Source organism: Catharus ustulatus, chromosome 6, assembly GCF_009819885.2.
Source record: "Catharus ustulatus isolate bCatUst1 chromosome 6, bCatUst1.pri.v2, whole genome shotgun sequence".
NCBI classification, from domain to species: domain Eukaryota; kingdom Metazoa; phylum Chordata; class Aves; order Passeriformes; family Turdidae; genus Catharus; species Catharus ustulatus.
Genome location: NC_046226.1, coordinates 50,285,638 through 50,303,088, shown reverse-complemented (window position 1 = coordinate 50,303,088; position 17,451 = coordinate 50,285,638). Strand labels below are relative to the sequence as shown.

General features: G+C 37.9%; 1 protein-coding gene across 14 annotated transcripts in view; it reads right to left on the bottom strand.

Annotated features, from left to right (window-relative positions):
- The window catches only part of PLEKHA7 (pleckstrin homology domain containing A7), a 160,499-nt gene that overhangs the window by 30,953 nt on the left and 112,095 nt on the right, over positions 1-17,451 (bottom strand). For 13 of the 14 annotated variants that reach the window (XM_033063355.2, XM_033063356.2, XM_033063359.2 and 10 more), the window contains 4 exons: positions 16,602-16,702; positions 10,210-10,388; positions 7,091-7,576; positions 1,086-1,602 (listed from right to left, as the gene is read on the bottom strand). In XM_033063355.2, coding sequence (XP_032919246.1) covers positions 1,086-1,602; positions 7,091-7,576; positions 10,210-10,388; positions 16,602-16,702 — 1,283 coding nt within the window. The remainder of the gene's footprint in view (positions 1-1,085; positions 1,603-7,090; positions 7,577-10,209; positions 10,389-16,601; positions 16,703-17,451) is intronic. The other variant, XM_033063357.2, reaches the window with a different exon arrangement.

The window sequence follows — 17,451 nt, the reverse complement described above, 5'->3', positions numbered from 1 at the left end:
TGGTTGGATGATGCCCTTTTACAGCAGGCTTGCCCTGCACGTACTAAAACTGTGAATGCTCTCTTTTAGCCAGGCAACACGAAGCTACTGACATGACTGACACCTTGTGGCAATGGCTTCCATTAATACCAAGGGCTTTTTTAATAATAATCCTTGATCTGCCCCTTCCTGCTTACAATAGGAAAGCCTACTGCACACTCAGTCCTTCATCTTTCTCTTAAAGCCAAACTTCTCTGGCTTTCTTCAAGGCAGACTGTCTCATGGTTTCCTTTTATTCCAGTCTCTGAATTTCACTGAATGCTGTTTTGTTTTGCCTCACCTGCCTTTTCTTTAAGTGTAACAGGATGGAATTTAATAAAGCAGTACAGGGAGAATGGATTTCTGCAGACAGACACATTTAAATGTAGAATGACTCTGTGTGCTTACATAGAAAAACATGAGCATTTTTCTTTATAAATTTTCACGGAAGTTCCACAGAGAAGTTTTAATGACGAAGAAGTGTGTGTCCCAATATTGGTAAAGCCAAGATGCCATAAAAAGAGCTTAAAATTTCTGCACAGGGAAGGAAAACTGCTGTATGGGCCTTTTTAAGGATGTAATGCTCCTTCACCTTACACATGGAGAAACCAATGAGTGGTAGAATATAATCAGGAGTCAAAAATATTAATTTCCAGTGCTGCAAATCACTAGACTATTTCACCTTCTGACAGACACAAAGCCACAAGCAAAAATAAGTAATCAAGGAAGACTCATCCTGCTGAGTTTTATATTGTCTCCATATTCTCTATATTAAAATACTACCATCTCCATACTTTTTACAAGTAAATATATGCCTTTCAGGTTTTTATTAAATGTATTCCAAACCTATGGGGATGTGCTACCAATTTTCCTTTCCTAACCAACAAAAGTTAATAAATCTGACCAGAATGGCAAAAACTTGAGGAGAAAATGATTCCTTGTATTAGTTTTACAGCTTACATGATCTTTCATACATGAGGAAGGATGCAATGAACCACAGCTAAATAAACTCTCCATGTGTGACACCAGGTGTGGAATGGTTTGTAATTAGTTAAATGGATACAAACCTTTACAGCACGATTCCGTATCTTCCTGGGGGATCCAGCAAAAGGAACATCCACAGTCTGTCTCTCGTCTGATGGTTTAACTGTGAGCCTTTCTGCAGGAGTATGTGGTCTCCGTGGGAGAAAGTTTTTTGGAGGTCCAGGTGGAGGAATGTCAGATGGAGAGGGCGGAACAGATATCGATCGTGGAACATCTAATGAACTTTTTGACTTAGCACGATCCATAAAGTCTGAAGAACCTACATAAAGTGGGGCTGTGGGGCTGCCATGTTTGAACTGCTGTCTCTGCTGCCACTCATACAGCTGCCAAACAGTTCCATCCTTATTTGCTTTCCTTTCCTCCTGGGACATCTTCAAGTGGCTGACACGATCTTGTGCATATTTGTAGTCACTCGGCAAATTGCGGTTTGGTGGTGGTGAGCTCCCTGAAGGCTGCCTGGTATTCTTTGGCAAAGTGTGGTAGTTTTCAGGAAAAGGAGGATTGGGACCCTGACGAGTAAGAGTCTGATCAGAAGTGAGGCTGTGAAAAAAAAGAGAAGGGTAAATTTTAGCACACACTGACATCAGAGTGGGAGCGGTTGATAAACACCTCTAATGAAGTAAGCACAGGAGCTGCAAGACACATAACAGACATTTTAAAAGAATTTACAAAACTATTAACAAAGCAATATTAATGACATCTATCCTGAACACAAACACTACACTGTATAAATACAGGATTTTAATTTAGGTATTTAACCTAGGATGAACTACTAGACACAAACTTAAGGAATGGCAGCATTATGTACTTAGACTAAAAAGAAAGTCAAGAACATGAAGAAAGGAATTATTACCATGTTTATCGAGGGAACCCGTAAATTAAAAAACTCCTTTTCAAAGAAAGTGTGCTCACCACTAGGTGGTGCAGTTTACGAAAACAAATGCATGTTCAGTAAAAGTATCTTTAAAAGCAAGAAAAAATCTCACCAATCCCAGAATATCTCAGTTTTTGTTCATGTGAATGAAGCAAAAAGAAAGAAAATGGTAAGAATCTGCTCCAAGTCCCCGGGTCTGTATGATTTACTTTCACCTAATGCTACCAGTTCTACTGATTTGATCAACATGAGACTTCTTACAACAAAGATCATTTACAAAATAGAATATAAAAAGAGGTATTACATTCTGGCTTTAGTACTGCACCCACCAAACACTTAAACTGTACTAATTAGATATTTTAGTAGGTTACTGGGTTCCTGTTCTGTTTGTTGTTAATTTCATAGTTGTTGTTCTGCTTGCTTTGCTATATATACTAATAAAAAACTTATTCCTATCGCCATGTGTTTGCCTGAGAGCCCCTTAATTTCAAAATTATACTAATTCAGAGGGAGGGATTTATTTTCTCCATTTCAAGGGACGGCCCTGCTTTCCCTAGCACACTTGTCCTTCCCTAGCACAGTTGTCTTTCAGGACAACTAGCAAAAGTTTTGACAAAGTCTAGTTAGCTCCCTCTCCTGCTTTGAAATCAAAAACTTTCCACAGCCTCATGCATAAAAGCCTGCCTGTCTAATTTCTGATTCTTCAATCAAACATCTGGTTTTTTACTTGCAGTAATTTGTCCCCTGATTCAGAATCTCAAAATAGGAAACCATTCTGCTAGGCTTGCTACAAAGCATCAACACAAAACCCCAAAATTAAAAAAAAACTAACCCAGCACAAAACCACACAAACAAAGAAACTCCAAGCATGTTTTCATCACTTCACTTGCTAAGTTCCACTCTCTGCATGAGAGGGAGACCTCATGGTTTGGAAAATGCAGGAATTCCACATGAAAGAGAGACCAGGATGGAAAAGAACATCTTTGTTCAGCATCCAAGAATAAGTGAAGCAAGGAGGGAAGAGTTGCTACCAGTAACTGTGCCTCAGTAGTTGCCACCATCTCTTTGTATTTGCAGGATTTGGCACTGCTGGACTGCCTTGAAATATGGATACGCTCAAGAGGATACATAATTCCTCATGCCAGCAAGCAGAATAACTGTTCTGCACTGCCTGGAGGATTACAAATCTGTAAAGGCTCAGTTTTCTTATACCACAAAACCTTGATGTTACCTCCAATTTCAGAGTGAAGGTTAAAGCAGGCAGGTGGTATGAACACAGGCAACTTGAAGACCAGCACACGGTGCTCATGCAACCTCTTCTAATTCTCTCATTCATTGCATCATGTGTACTTTGAATGTCCTGTACCTTGCTGCCAGTTTTTTCCACATGAAAATCATGTGGTAGAAATGTATTTTCTCTAGATAGCAAGAAGAACTGAGTATGCTTGGAGCAGATAATACTTCAAAAGGATATTTGGGGAAGGCATGAAGCTAAGACAGACTCCTTAGGTGATTTCTCTTTGGAAAAACAGCAGAAATTTTGACCACTCCTGTACACCAATTTAATGGAAACCTCATCAAGGCATAAGTAATCTATAAGATGTTGAAAACCATCTGTGAGTGACTGCTTTCTAACTGGACATTAAAAGGCAGAGTATTGAGATCAGCCAGAATTGGTGGCAGTCAATGAAGCCACCAGGGCTGGCAGCTTTAGGAGCAAAACCAACCTGAAAACAAAGACTACATGAATTTTGTTGGGGGGAAAGGGGAATCATGCCTTCCTTCTAGAAATGGATGAATTTTTCTGAGAACTAAAAACTTATTTTGAAAGCAGTATGTGGAGCAGCTGATACGAGCCAGTTTCATGCAATACTTCAGCCTGCTATAAAAAGAGAACAAAGTTGAATGTGTGTAACATCGCACAGGGAAAGTCATATTCAGAGCTGAACTTTGGAGGAAACTGCCTACATACAGGCACATTGTGTTTTCTCAGTATCTGAAGTAGGGAGAAACCTCAAGCTGACATGACAGGTTTTAAGATGGTGGCATCTCTACCACACAAGGTTTGAGACTCTTAGAGATAATTTGCATCATATAAAAATAGGCTCTGAGACAACATACCAACTTCTAGATAAAGAACAATGTCCCAAATGACTCCAATTAGACCACAACAGACTATGGACTATTCCCTTCTTAGAGATTAAGAGCAAAAGTGAGCAAAAGCAGCTGGTTCTTGAGAATGTCCCTCATTTGAATGCTGAGGTACAGAGACTATAAAAAGGAAAGAAGACATTAAAGAGTGCATAAATAGCCTGATGTCATATTATATGACTATTGGCCATGAAAATCATTCATGGTCTGCAATGGGAAGTGACCACACAGAAGAGATTTTAAAAAGAGAAGATAGATGTTCAAAAGACAACAAGTACCATTATTAGAAACACTGTGCCCATTCATGGGAATGCACAGAAGCTAACAAAGACAAGTAATGTTTCATCCTTAAGTAAATCAGGAAGGAACAGAAAGTTCTGCATAACAAGAAAAGTTTTCACACTACTTGCAAGGTAGGAAGTACCTCAACATGACTGCATCTAGTGGGGAAATATTCAGCTTAATCGGATTTATATATTTCTAAAATGCAAGTAAACTGTTAGAAATAGCAAATTCTTCATAATTATGCACTAAGTTTATACAGGCACTGGAACCAGATCAAAACCTAACAATTTCTGAACAGCTGCAGTTTGAAGGTCCTGACACTGACCTTTAATTGCTTAAACCCAAAACATCCTGAAAGCCTCCTTTCAAACTTTCTTCCAGCTCTTTCAGAGATCTCTCTGAAAGGCTGGCATGAATCTTACCAGAGCAGGTATTGCCATCTGCTGAGAACAGAGTGGGATTAGATGGCTGCACTGGATGTCACTGGAGTGCAGCTGAGAGGTCACTACGAGAGGTGGATCTCCAAAGTGACAGCTGACATTTACAGCTCAGCAAACTGAGAGCTTCACTGAAAGGGGAACTAAAACATCTGTTTGAAAGGTTTAAAGATCTATATAAAAGGTGCCATTCCTACAAGTAATCATATTGACAACTTCAGTATTTGTGTGCACCCTTTAGCTGAACGAATTCTTTCTTGTCATGATCAACTTGCTGGCAAGCACTGCACCTGTGCACACCTGAGCCAGGAAACAAACAAAACTGTACTCATGCTGTGTTCTAGAATTATCCAGCCTTCTGAATCCTCACAGGTTCTCTATCTCTAGCATGTCAGCTAGAATAACAACCAATGTGGAGTTTTAGACAATTAAGTGGTCTACTACTACTTACTAAAATCAAAAAGGAATGTCAATCAAATTATCATCTCTAGCTCAAATTTCTACACCATTCAAACAGTAAGATATTTGACAACCAACATTCCACTTCTATCCATCATTAACTACACTGCAGCAACCCCAGCAGGTTAAGAGAAGGTGCCATTTAAAAGATGACTATTAATCTTTGGGAAGGTAACATGCAATTTATTCTGAATGCAGAGAATATAATGGCATTTGTCAGGAAAAGGCAAAGAAAACAAGGTCAACTGAGCCAAAATAGGCATTTTTAGAGATATGTATATGCAGACATAGAGCTGTATCTAGAAATAGACACACATAGATATGCATATATATCTATCTTTATTTTCACTGAATACTTAGCAGCTTCAGCTGAGGTAGCTGGTTTCTTTTAGAACAACGCCTGGCACTTGCAACAACACTATCTTAACACTGCACCTGATACACGCCCCTAAAGTTAATTTACTGGAAAGAGTAATAAGGAAGAAAACCATACTTATTTAGCTATCAGTCAAGCCTGTCACTGCCAGGACTTCTGAGGTAAAACACATCAACAGAAGCTTTTTAAGCATTAGCTTATTAGTTCAATCATTTTCTGTATTATTTCAGCCTAATCAGTGTGTGCAATATGAACTGACTTACCAAGTACTTTTTTTCATTAAACTCATATTCTTTTGGAAAGTACTGATTGATATCCAAGCAAAAAAGATGGAAGTTAATTGACTCTAGCAGTCTAACAGAACATTAAATAGTATAAAAAAGTAAGAAAGTTTCTTCAAAGGTAATTTCAAAGACAAAAGCATAGAAGAATGCACTTCCACACAAAATTAGCAATCCTTAAACTTCTTACTGGCTCCAAATTGACAAACGTTAGCTTAAAAAAGCATTTTAAAAACTCCCAAAACGTTTTCTCCATCCTAAAAACCACATGCCAATGTCTGTTGTTTGTTTACACTATAATTAGATTTGAGCAGATTTATAAAACACTAATTCAGTAGAATAAGCATATTTGAAAAATCCTCACAAGTAGCATCGAGCCCAACTGTTTTTCCTGCCACTTGACACAAGGTGACATTCTAAACAGATAAACACATGCATCACTTCACTTTTCCAACTGGTACTTAATCTAACTTTGAAAGCAAAACAATTATAAGATTTTCACACTACAAAAGCATTCCAGTGTGCATTTCACCTACTGGTACTATTGATGCAATTTTCAGGGACGGAAAATGGAAAAGAGAACCCTGGAGACCACCCCTGGACATCTTCATTAACTAAATGAATACATGGAGACCTTTCAACATGTAATACATACACTGTGAGTGCAGTGATCTGATATAGAGGAGTGAATGGACGTTTAGAAAAGGGACAGAAGAGAGAAGGAAAGTAATGAGTATTCTTTACTTTTTAAAGTGGAAAACAAACGATTACCTGTAATTTATATTGTGTAATTGTTTATGAATAAGAGGTAACTGAGGGATGCACTTCACTCTCTGGTTCTTCAACATTTAAGAAAATTTAAGAAGCTTTAAGCATCCACAGTGATTAAAAGAAGGAAAATAAAGTAGCATGCTAATCTACTTATTCTGTTTGCAATACTGTGGCAACACTAAAGAGATATGATTAGCCAATCCCATATTAGCTTTCCAGGAGATAAATGCCTGAAAAATACCATTCTGCACTGAAGGAAAAAGGAAGTTTTCTTACACATTATCTCCGTAAAATATTGTTCTGGTTTGCACCAACGGTATTAGTAACACACATTTTCCTTGCATTTAAGAAAATGCCACTTGGCCATCTAGTGAAAGATGGGCTTATTACTAACCTTTTTGTGTCTCCTTTCTGGACCTTTACCCAGTGCTCCACTTGAGCCATGTTACTTTTCCTTTGAAACTGCTTATCTGGATTTGTTCTGGGAACAAACCCTCTTTTATATGAGCCAGTACCATTCTGCTCCACTAGGCCAGCACTCATACTTAATGAGCTAGGAAGGGTTCCATTCTTCTCAGCTGGCTGAGGCTGAGCTACTTGGGACCTGGATGCATTCACCGAGTCTGGAAATAATGAATCAGCTTCTGTTAACGCATGCTTAGCCTTTCCCTTTTTGGTTTCCAGAGTTTCTTTTCTGTGCATGTAACGCTCCTCCTCCTCCTTTTCTCTTCTTATCTCTTCACGCTTATCGTATCCAAGCATTTCAGCTGATTTCTGATAACTTTCCTTTGTGTCTGTAATCTCTGCCTTCACACACTCTTTGCAGGCATCCACATGATTGACCTGAGGAACAGCTTGCTGATCCACTCTTTCAGTTTCCCTGAAAAGAAAATTCGTGTCAGTAACAAACACTGTTTAATTGTGAAAAGTTGGTATGGTCTTGTTGCTCTTTTACAAAGGATACCCACAAAATCACTGTCTGCAGAATGTGATAAATTTGACATGTTACAATACACATGCTCAGGAAAACCCAGTTGCCATCCCAGTTAGACAAAAGTTACCTTTATTGTCCTGTCAAGGAAGCAGAAATTACTTACACACATCCATAAAAATGACTGAAAATACTAGTATTGCATGAAATAAGCATTCAACATAACATTATGTACAAAAAAAACTGTAAAAAAAAAAATCTTCCTACCCTATGAAACACTGAAAGCCAAAACAAAACTAAGCTGCCAACTGCTCATGGCAAAATATAAAAAAGTCCTTCATATCTTTGTAGGTGCCTCAAGGACTGGTCACTTTTGGCCAAAAGGACAGAGAAATATCTACATTTAAGTCAATACTATTGCTCAGGTAATTTCTATGTTACCCCTGAAGAAAAAATTGCTCCATGCTGCAGTGCACACTAGTTTACTTATTTACCTTATTGCCTAAATAATATCAGAAATCTCAATATTAAAATTTTACACACTATAAAGTGCCTGAGGACTCTAAGCTTCATGTTGTTTTTGACACATAACATACTTCATTTGCAATTTTCTTCATCTCCTTATAACAATAAGCTTCTCAATAACTTTTCTCCCACAATATAATGGCTTCTCACTGATCTCAGGGTAAGTAGCACCTCATCTCAAACCAAGCTCAGCTTCTAGAAAGCTTTATGGAAAGCAAATTCAGAGTGTCACAACAAAATTGTTTTCACTTCAGTCTAATTAGAAATGAATAGTCTACTTAGGAGTAAGAACATTGGATCAATACTTCTAATGTGCCAGACTTAGCCAATTTTTTTTCAATTATTCCTGGCCTTACAAAGAAGATAAAGAAACAGGTACCAGGTTGTTTCTAGAAATTTAAATTAAATCTCAAAGTTCTTAACACAGTATCATAAAGGATGTAAAGCTCTGGAAGATATGCTGATCCTTTGCTTATATCTGACTGTCAGAAGACAGCAGTGCGAGATACTCAGAGAAACTGCACCAGAACATTTCTCTCCTCACAGTCCACAGTGGTTAAAGCAGGACTGTCTCACAGACCAATCTTCCTTCACATGGAGGAGTAGGGAAAGAATCATATTCCAAAGCCAAAACATCAAGAAGGTTACATCAATTTAGAGAAAAAAAAAAAAAATGGAAGTACATTTTGGCACAGTCAAATTCAGTTCATACCTGCATAAATTAGTTGACATCCATTAACTCTATGCATTTATGATTTACCCATCTTTAGCATTCTTTTCCCCCTTAACAGCACTTCAATCCAAGTTCTAAACACTCATTTGAAACAATTCATTAAACTACTGTTCTTTCTCTTTTACTTCTCTTTCCCAAAGACTGCCAATTGGCTGTTGCAGGTGTATGGATTTGCCCACAGAAACTGGAACTTCTTATCTGAAATTCCTTAAAATATTATATATGCAGAGAAATTAGTCCAGGTCACTGAATGTGGGCACACAGCTTGCATGCATACACAAATATTGAACACTAGGTTTTCTTAATTAATATCAGTTCACTGTTTTGCAGCAGAATGCAAATTAAAATTACAGTAATATCATGATTATAAGCCGCACATTACAATACAGAGTATGATAAAAGGTATCTATTCTACCACCATCTGTTGAGGGTGGGGGCAGTGATCCTTATCTCAACGGCAGATATTCTGCTAATGGGCCATCCATTGAAACCAGGCAGGGCATTGTTCTTTATCTTTTCACACCCCATCCTTCCTCCAGGGAGTCATTTTCTGCTAATGGCCCATTGAGTCCCACTGTGTGACTGATAAAATTACTGCATCCCATTGGATGTTGCTCCAGCCAGGGGGAAGAGCCCAACATTTCTTACCAAGATAAAAACAGAGGTTTTGGGACACTAAGGTAGCCCCTTTCTCCACTGGACTCCAGAGGAAAACCGGATTTCTCCACATCACCACTGGAGCTTTAGAGGGAAACTGCACCTTGTACAGGAGCACTGCTCCAACTGAACCACATCTGTCACTGCAGGAGGATGCAGCCACCATTTAATGGGACTGCTACCAACACCCTGCCTGACGGGGTGTCAGGCTGTACTCTGACTTTGTCAGGGGTTGGAGTTTGTTTCTTTGTAGTACTGTATTTCTATTTTAATTTCCCTAGAAAAGAACTGTTATTCCTACTTCCCATATCTTTGCCTGAAAGCCCCTTGATTTCAAAATTATAATAATTTGGAGGGAGGGGGTTTACATTCTCCATTTCAAAGAGAAGTTCCTGCCTTTCTCAGCAGACACCTGTCCTCCAAACTAATACAGCAACTTTTCATTCTTTGTCCATATATAAGTTGCACCTGATTATAAGCAGCACTTCGGGTTTGGACCAAAATTTTAGTCAAAATGGTGCGGCTTATAATCATGAAATTACTTCTTTAAAATGTGAGAGAGTTTTATGCACACATCCACAAACAGCAGCGTCAGACACCACCACGGGTGTGATTTATGTAAGAGTTACATTGAATTTTTTTGTTAAAACTTCTGAGTGGGACTTGCCTCTTCAGTGAGGAGCGTGTCTGCATGAGAGCAGCCTGGTTCATAGCCCGGATCCAGGCGTTCATGTCCTCCTGGGTGTCAGCACTGAAGTAGTACGTCCTCATCCCCGTGTGCTCTGCCTGAGAGCCAATCACAGAATTCCTGTTATAAATATACGCCCGCATACCTGTGTGAACAGCCTGGAAGAAAAGAAGAAGAAATGAAAGTCAGACAGCTCTTTTCACCTTTTCTCCCCCCAAAAATTAACTAAAAAATAACTTTTCAGATTCCTTGACTGTTTCTTGAATTTGGGGTGAATTACTGCAATGCCACAATGGGCTGTAAGTGCAGTAAACACAAAAAGCACTCCAATTTTGACTGAAATCCTTCTGCCTCTTTCTATTAAGCTGAATGTCCAGTGCTTTGGGAAATTTCAGCTTTTCTTTCTCTTTTAATTGATACATTTCATTTGCCATAAATATCTTATTATTTGATGAAATCCCTATACTAAACAAATTGAAGAAATTCTCAATGAGATGTGCATCAGCAAGTCAATTTTCCCAGTTCATTTAATAAAGAAATTTATTCAGACAAAACACAGACAAAAATCTTACATTTTAAGCAATTAAACTGCTTATTCAAGAATCAATTATAATGCATGTTAAGATCTTTTGGTGAAAGCGTGCACTTGAACATTTATTAGCTGTAAAGTCACAAGACTTACTGATAAAAGTTAGTAATACTGATGGAATTATCACAGCACATAAAATATTGACAATTATCTCTGCACACTAAAATGTTCCATGAAATTCCACTGCAAACTAGAGGTAGTGGGAAATTTCTCTATAAATACATTAAATATTCAAATTGATTCAATATGGAATATCTTTAACTCTAGGCTAGTTGAATTTAATCAAATCTCATCCATGTTTGTATTAGCAATAGTATAAGTAATAGTAAAAGTCCAGCAACACTTCAGATTAGCAGGGAGAGACTCATCTCCTTACTTACCTAAAAACCTTGAAGATAGTATACTCTGCTTGAAAGCTCTTGTAATAATATCCAAATGAAATTAGCAATCTAAACTTATTTATATAAAACTAAGTCTGCTCTCACACACAAAAACTAATAGCATTAAATACTGCTGACATGGGGTTTTTTAAAAGAAAAAAAATATATCAAATTTTAAATTTGGCTACATCTGTTTCTAAAGGGTAAACGTGTTTTGCAAATCCTGCCTTAAAAAATGGGTCTTTTTATATTGATGAAATCCTATTTCCCTCACCATTCTAAACCAAATTAAAAAAATATTGTAGAGAAAATCACAGATGGCTTCAGAAATAGAACAGTTTTGACGAAACCCAGGCGATTTAATCCAGTGCAGCCCTTCCTAAACATTATAACTTCAGTTGTTTATCTAGAATTTCCCAAATTGCCATGACCTTAGAGACTTGTATCAACAACTCCAAAGAGCAAAATATGTGCTTGCTATTACAGTGTTTTTAAGTAAGTTCTGTGCAAATTCTCCTCCCTTCCTATGGCAGGTTGTTCCCCCAAACGTGTGAAACGTGGCCTTTCCCTTCTGTGCCTCCAGCAAGGCAGCCTGAGTTTGTTTTGAAAAGTGGAGTCTGAAGTGGAACAGCCAGCTAGAAAAGGAGGAGGAGGAGAAAGAAAAGGAAAAGAAGGAAAAGGTTATATAAAGAAGTGAAGACTCAAGAGTCTCCACTTCCCAGCAACACTGGCTGAAAAGGGAATACAAGGTGTTTTCTTCTCAATTCCCACCATTCCTGCCTACCTGAACACAGGAAAACAGGACTTACACACATTAAACAATAACTCTGATCAGTCACATATTTAGAAATCAGAGGACTTTATTCCTGTTTGCCTGGTTATTTGTTTTTTCTTTGTTATTGGGGGCTGTCTTTTTTCCCTCAATTTTCAGAACATGAGAATGCTCAAAGCAAATATGATTTAGAAGCATTAATTCATTATAATTTACCATCCAGTGTATTAAGAGACCAAAAACTGGCAGCCCCAGATATAAAGGAAAATGGTGACTTTAATGTGAGACCTTGTGACCACAGAGCTCCTTCACAGAGCAGGTTGATCCCACTGAAGGTGTTAAAATTCAGAAGTGAATCAATTCCTGCAGCAAAGCAGGCTATGCATGTCCCACTGCAGATGATGCAATAGGACCAAACCATTCACTGGTTTTATACTTGCTTAAAAAAACCCAGAATTTTGGGTAGCTATCTGCAGAGACTGCATACCACACCAAGAAATGGATTTAACAGCTGTCTTAATTGACCCGTACACCCTGATCAACACAACCCACTTGTGTTTTAGGTTTGCCTTTGAGCAAGCACTGCCTAAGAGGCTGCAGGTGAAAGCATTTTGCAGTATCAGAATGCAAACTCTGCTGCACAACTCTTGAGAGACTGAACTCTCACAGCCATAAACATTCCCAGCTTCAGAAGGGATAGTGGAGATGGAGTGCAATTATCAACAAACACAATATCCTGAAGCTCACAATATACAACACTGGTCAAGGGAAAATCCAAATTAATTTAAGTTATTTATTAGTAGTGTGTTTTATACGCAAGAAAGTCACTTTCAGCAGTCCCTGCTGGCAGACAGAAGCTAGCAGGCCTTTTGGGTTTGGGAATTTTTTTTTAAAAGCCAAAGCTATTAGGATGGCTACAGCATACTAAAAAGCCTAAAACACAGCACATGCTCACATGTACACCATACACACAACAGGGAAAAAATAATATTGGTACCTATTCATGCATTCAGATGCCTTAATGTGGATAGATTGAGAAGAAAAGCAGTCTCTCTCCCATAGTGCACAGTAGGAGAAATGGACAGTAAACCCCAAGAGCATATCAACAGGATAAGACAAGGATAAAAAATTAAAGTTAAAATCATTAAAAGATTCATATTTAAAAAAAAACAAAAAAACAAAACAACAAAACCAAACAAAAAATCCCACACATTAAAAAAAAACCTTAACAAAAGACTAAAGTAATGCCTACAACTGTTATGTTCACCTCCACTTGTTCAAAATACCTGAGAAAAAAGCCACCATTCACAGAACAAATGGATAACTAAGGGAACAGTTTTCTAATAACTGTAATCTTTCCAAGTTAGTTCTGTCAATAAGATATAACATACAGAAAATTATTCCTTCTGAATTTTGGTATTTATGAATCCTTTCTAAGCAAAAATTGAAATAATAGTCTGAGCCTTCACTACAAATTCAACAACAGCCCACTACAACCTAACTCATCTTTCACCCTTAAATAATATTGAGCTTTTTGAGGATTTCTAGAAGCTCAAACCCTCCCCTCTTCCAAATTCAAGAACAGCACCTCTCAAATCCATGACCCTTGGCATTTCCTCATCTGACTCCCCAGATCCAGAGTGATATGGGAGCCTAAGGATGCAACACTGATTCAGAGAACATAAAGGAACAAACTATGTCAATTTTTGGTTGCTTTTTTTTTTGGGGAAAGCCAGTGAGATCAAAGAAAACAGATAGGCAGTTTGTCCTGGTCTCAGTGGTCTAAGCAATGAACAAATACTTCCATTAGTAAGACCAATTAAAATCATTTCCATGTTTGAGGACAACAAGGCCTGTAAAGAGACTGTGATGACACAAACCTCCATAAACTGATACTATTCCTGTCCAAAACTATTGTATTAGTACAAACACAGTCATTTCTCTGTAAATCACAGGAAGCATTTCCAGCTATGTATTATTGTTTTGCAAGCCTTTTCACATTAAAATCTAAGCCTTGAATTTGTGCTCACTCATGGTGGTACCAACAAAAAAAATTTATTTTAAAATGCAGCGATTAAATTTTAAAAAATCTTCAGGATGCATACTGCTGAACTAAATATGCAGAAAGGATCCTGAAGTTCTAGGCTCACATACAGCTTAGGGACAGTGGCTTCCAGCTACTCACAGCACTTTGCTTGGCACAAATAAAGGAAGCAACAAAATTGCCAAGAGTCAAAAATTATATCAAAATAGAGACCTAAAAGCAGAGTTTCTAAACAAAAAAACATTAAATGCACACACTGTTATATTTCAAAGTAGGGGTTTGATTGCATTTCAAAAGCACATAGGCAGTTCTGCAGGCCTGTAATTGTTAAACACCCAAAGAGACACAAAAATTTAGGCAGGCCCTCAGGCAGTGATGAAAGGAAAAGGATTTTGAAAACCCCTACAGCACACATTTTAACACTTTGCAGGGTTTAACACAGACCCCAGTGAACAAGTAGTTTACAAACCTCCTTCTAACCAAATCATATGCAAAAAGCATGCATGTATTTGCTTAGCAAATTTCCTTCCTCTAGCTTTGCAAACAAAGGAGTTGAATTTTTTTCCAGTTTTGCTGTTTCCCTAGCTTCCAAACTCATTGCCACTTCAAGTGGGAGCCAATCCCTCTGTTCTAACAGACGATTTACAACACTCTCAATACTGAACAGGCCAAATGTAAAAAGCGCCACGGCGCATTCCCCTACTCGTTCAGGTCTTAAATGCAAAAAAAATTCTTATCTTTATTTTGGGCTTAATCTGCCTGTGTGTTCTATTTCTGGCTGTGAGACAGAATGTCCTTCTGGGGCTGGAGGTGTTCTGAAGAGATGAGATAAAGGTAATGGCTGCTGAGTGATTGGTGCCAGCACAGGCGTGCTCCTGCTGTGCGGTGCCCACAGCCGACTCTGGGACCACTGAACACGGTGCTGGACAGGGTCTGTACCACAGGAACAGCACAAACTCCTCCTGCTGCCCTTGGAGCTGGGGCTAAATAAAATCAAACTGCAGCACCCAGCCTGCAGTCAATCATCAAACACCTAAAGCAGAGTTAAAACTGCCCTAACAAAGTGATATACGAAATGTTGGGGATTTTTTTACAGTTTTCTGGCATAAACTTTCTCTTGCTATCAACATCCTACTTCTATCTATATCAACTTTTTAGTAATGACCCTCTGTTGAAAGTGTCAGGTTACTGGCTTATGATATTTTCAGAAAAAGGGTCAGACTAAATACCTGGTAGAACTCACACAGGTATGTTATCCTAAAAGGAACAGGGGAAGTCTGCATTTGCTCCTGGAAAGGTTTAACCATGACCAAACCATGGATTCCACTCCACTTGGCCAGTGGTGACTGAGCATGTGTAAACACCATCCAAATAAAATAAAATAAAAAAGCAGGGAACCCCAGAAGAGTACACTGAGCTCTCCTCTTTCAGTACGTACCTCCTCCTAGGAAAAGGCTCTAGAAAAGGAGGGCTTTATGAATCACACTCAGTAAATACTGGAGGTAGAATGTTTTCCTTAAACAAAGATTTCTTTGTAGCTTTATCCTGATAACTCACGCTCAATGCATTTAAAAAAGTACAATAAACATTTCCACAAAGTGCATTGGGTCTTTTTTAAACACATTTCCCAAGTTAATATTTGCTTAGTAAATTTCAAACCATTATCCACTTGAACATAGAACTGAAAGTAATAAAAGGTAATCTCAATTTTAAAACACCTCAAAAATTCAAAATGCAAGAGAAAGTCAGATGTTCTTCATAATTTCAGCACAGAAAATATTTAAACAGATTCTTTCTAGATCTCCTAAAGTATGCCTGATCAAAACCTGATTTGTAAATTACTTTTAAAGTACACAGCTGATTTGCTTCATAGAAAAACAAGTTCTGCTCTGAATTTAAATCTGCCAGAGGCACAAAAGTTTCTGAACTTCGCCTAAGTGCTGCAGTTTTGACAATCATTTAGAGTTTTTGCACTATTAAGCAGTATACATTTCATTTCATATCTGTGGGCTTTTATAATGAAGACTAGCACTGTAAAATATACAATTACATTATTTTTAGAAAAAGAAAAAACACAAAACTACCCACAAACTATATCAAATGAGTACTTTTTCCTTTAAAAAGTCCATAACCCCTAAGATGACTAAGTGTTGTCATCTTCTAACTGTGAGATCTGACTCAGTGCTCTTCTTTTTTTTTTAAAAAAAAACCACAACAAAACCAAAGAGACATCAGTCCATTATGACATCAAGTACTCTATTACAAAGTAAATAAGACAACTTTTCCTCCAATTTGAAAACACTACTGGAACAACTTGTCAATACTAATTTCTGATTTTAGAAACAGGCTCTTGACTCAGAAACACTTCATTAAGCTCTAAGGACACTTATGAAGTAACAGACATCAATGTCAATTCATAAGCAAAAAAAAAGTGCTATGTCACATTTGAACAGGCAGTCAATAAGCCTGTCTGCTTTTAAAAACCAGTAACAAGTAAAATAGCAAAACAGATTATGTTCTTGTTTACATCTGCAGCTTTTCTAATGCAAATAAACAATGATTAGCTGATAGGCTTTGCAAATGTACCTTAAAAGAAAATTTGCGATTTATACGATCTTCAGGTCCAACTGGAGATATTACATAACTAGGCAATGGGATGCTTCCCAGAACAGACTCTTCTCTGCTGTCTGTAGAATAAAAAAAACCAGAATTTAATTCCCTGCAATATATTGGGCTAACAATATATTCTTCTTGATGGACACAGAGAAAACAGGCATTAAATAGAAACAGCAGTGGTTCAGACTAAATATGAGGAAAAGCATTTTCCCAAGAACACAGCAGCAGGGGCATAGGCCAAGGAAGAAGCTGTGCCATCTCCATCCTTGGAGCTCTTCAATGCCTGACTTGATGAAACCCTGAGCAAACTGGGCTGACTCCTTTCCTGACCCTGCTTTCACCAGGCACTTGGATGGAACACTTCCTGAAGTCCCTTCTGACGTGAATTGACTCAACACCAATAATACATGCAGAAAAATGTTTGAGTTTTAAAGAAAAATGACTGGAGTTTGTTTTCTTAATCAGATTGAGGTTTTGTTTTGGTTTTTTTGTTTGGTTTTTTTTGGAGGGGGTTAGATGTCGCTTTTCAGCTTCAGCCAGAAGAATGCACTTCAAGAAAAAAGCTTATTGTGCCAAATGAACAGTGACAGGCTGCAGAACATGATGGACCTTCCATTTACCAATGTACATCCAGGCAAATTGCTATAATTAGGAAACCTCTCTTACTGCTGGCTCCAAGTGATCAACAGCAGAAATGCAGCCTCTAGAAATATGAATTCCAAGTCTGATATTCTGTAATGCTTGCCAAAAATTGTAGCAGATGAAGTACTCAAAACTTGAAAATAATATTATATAATACCTAGTTTGGTCTAATATCACA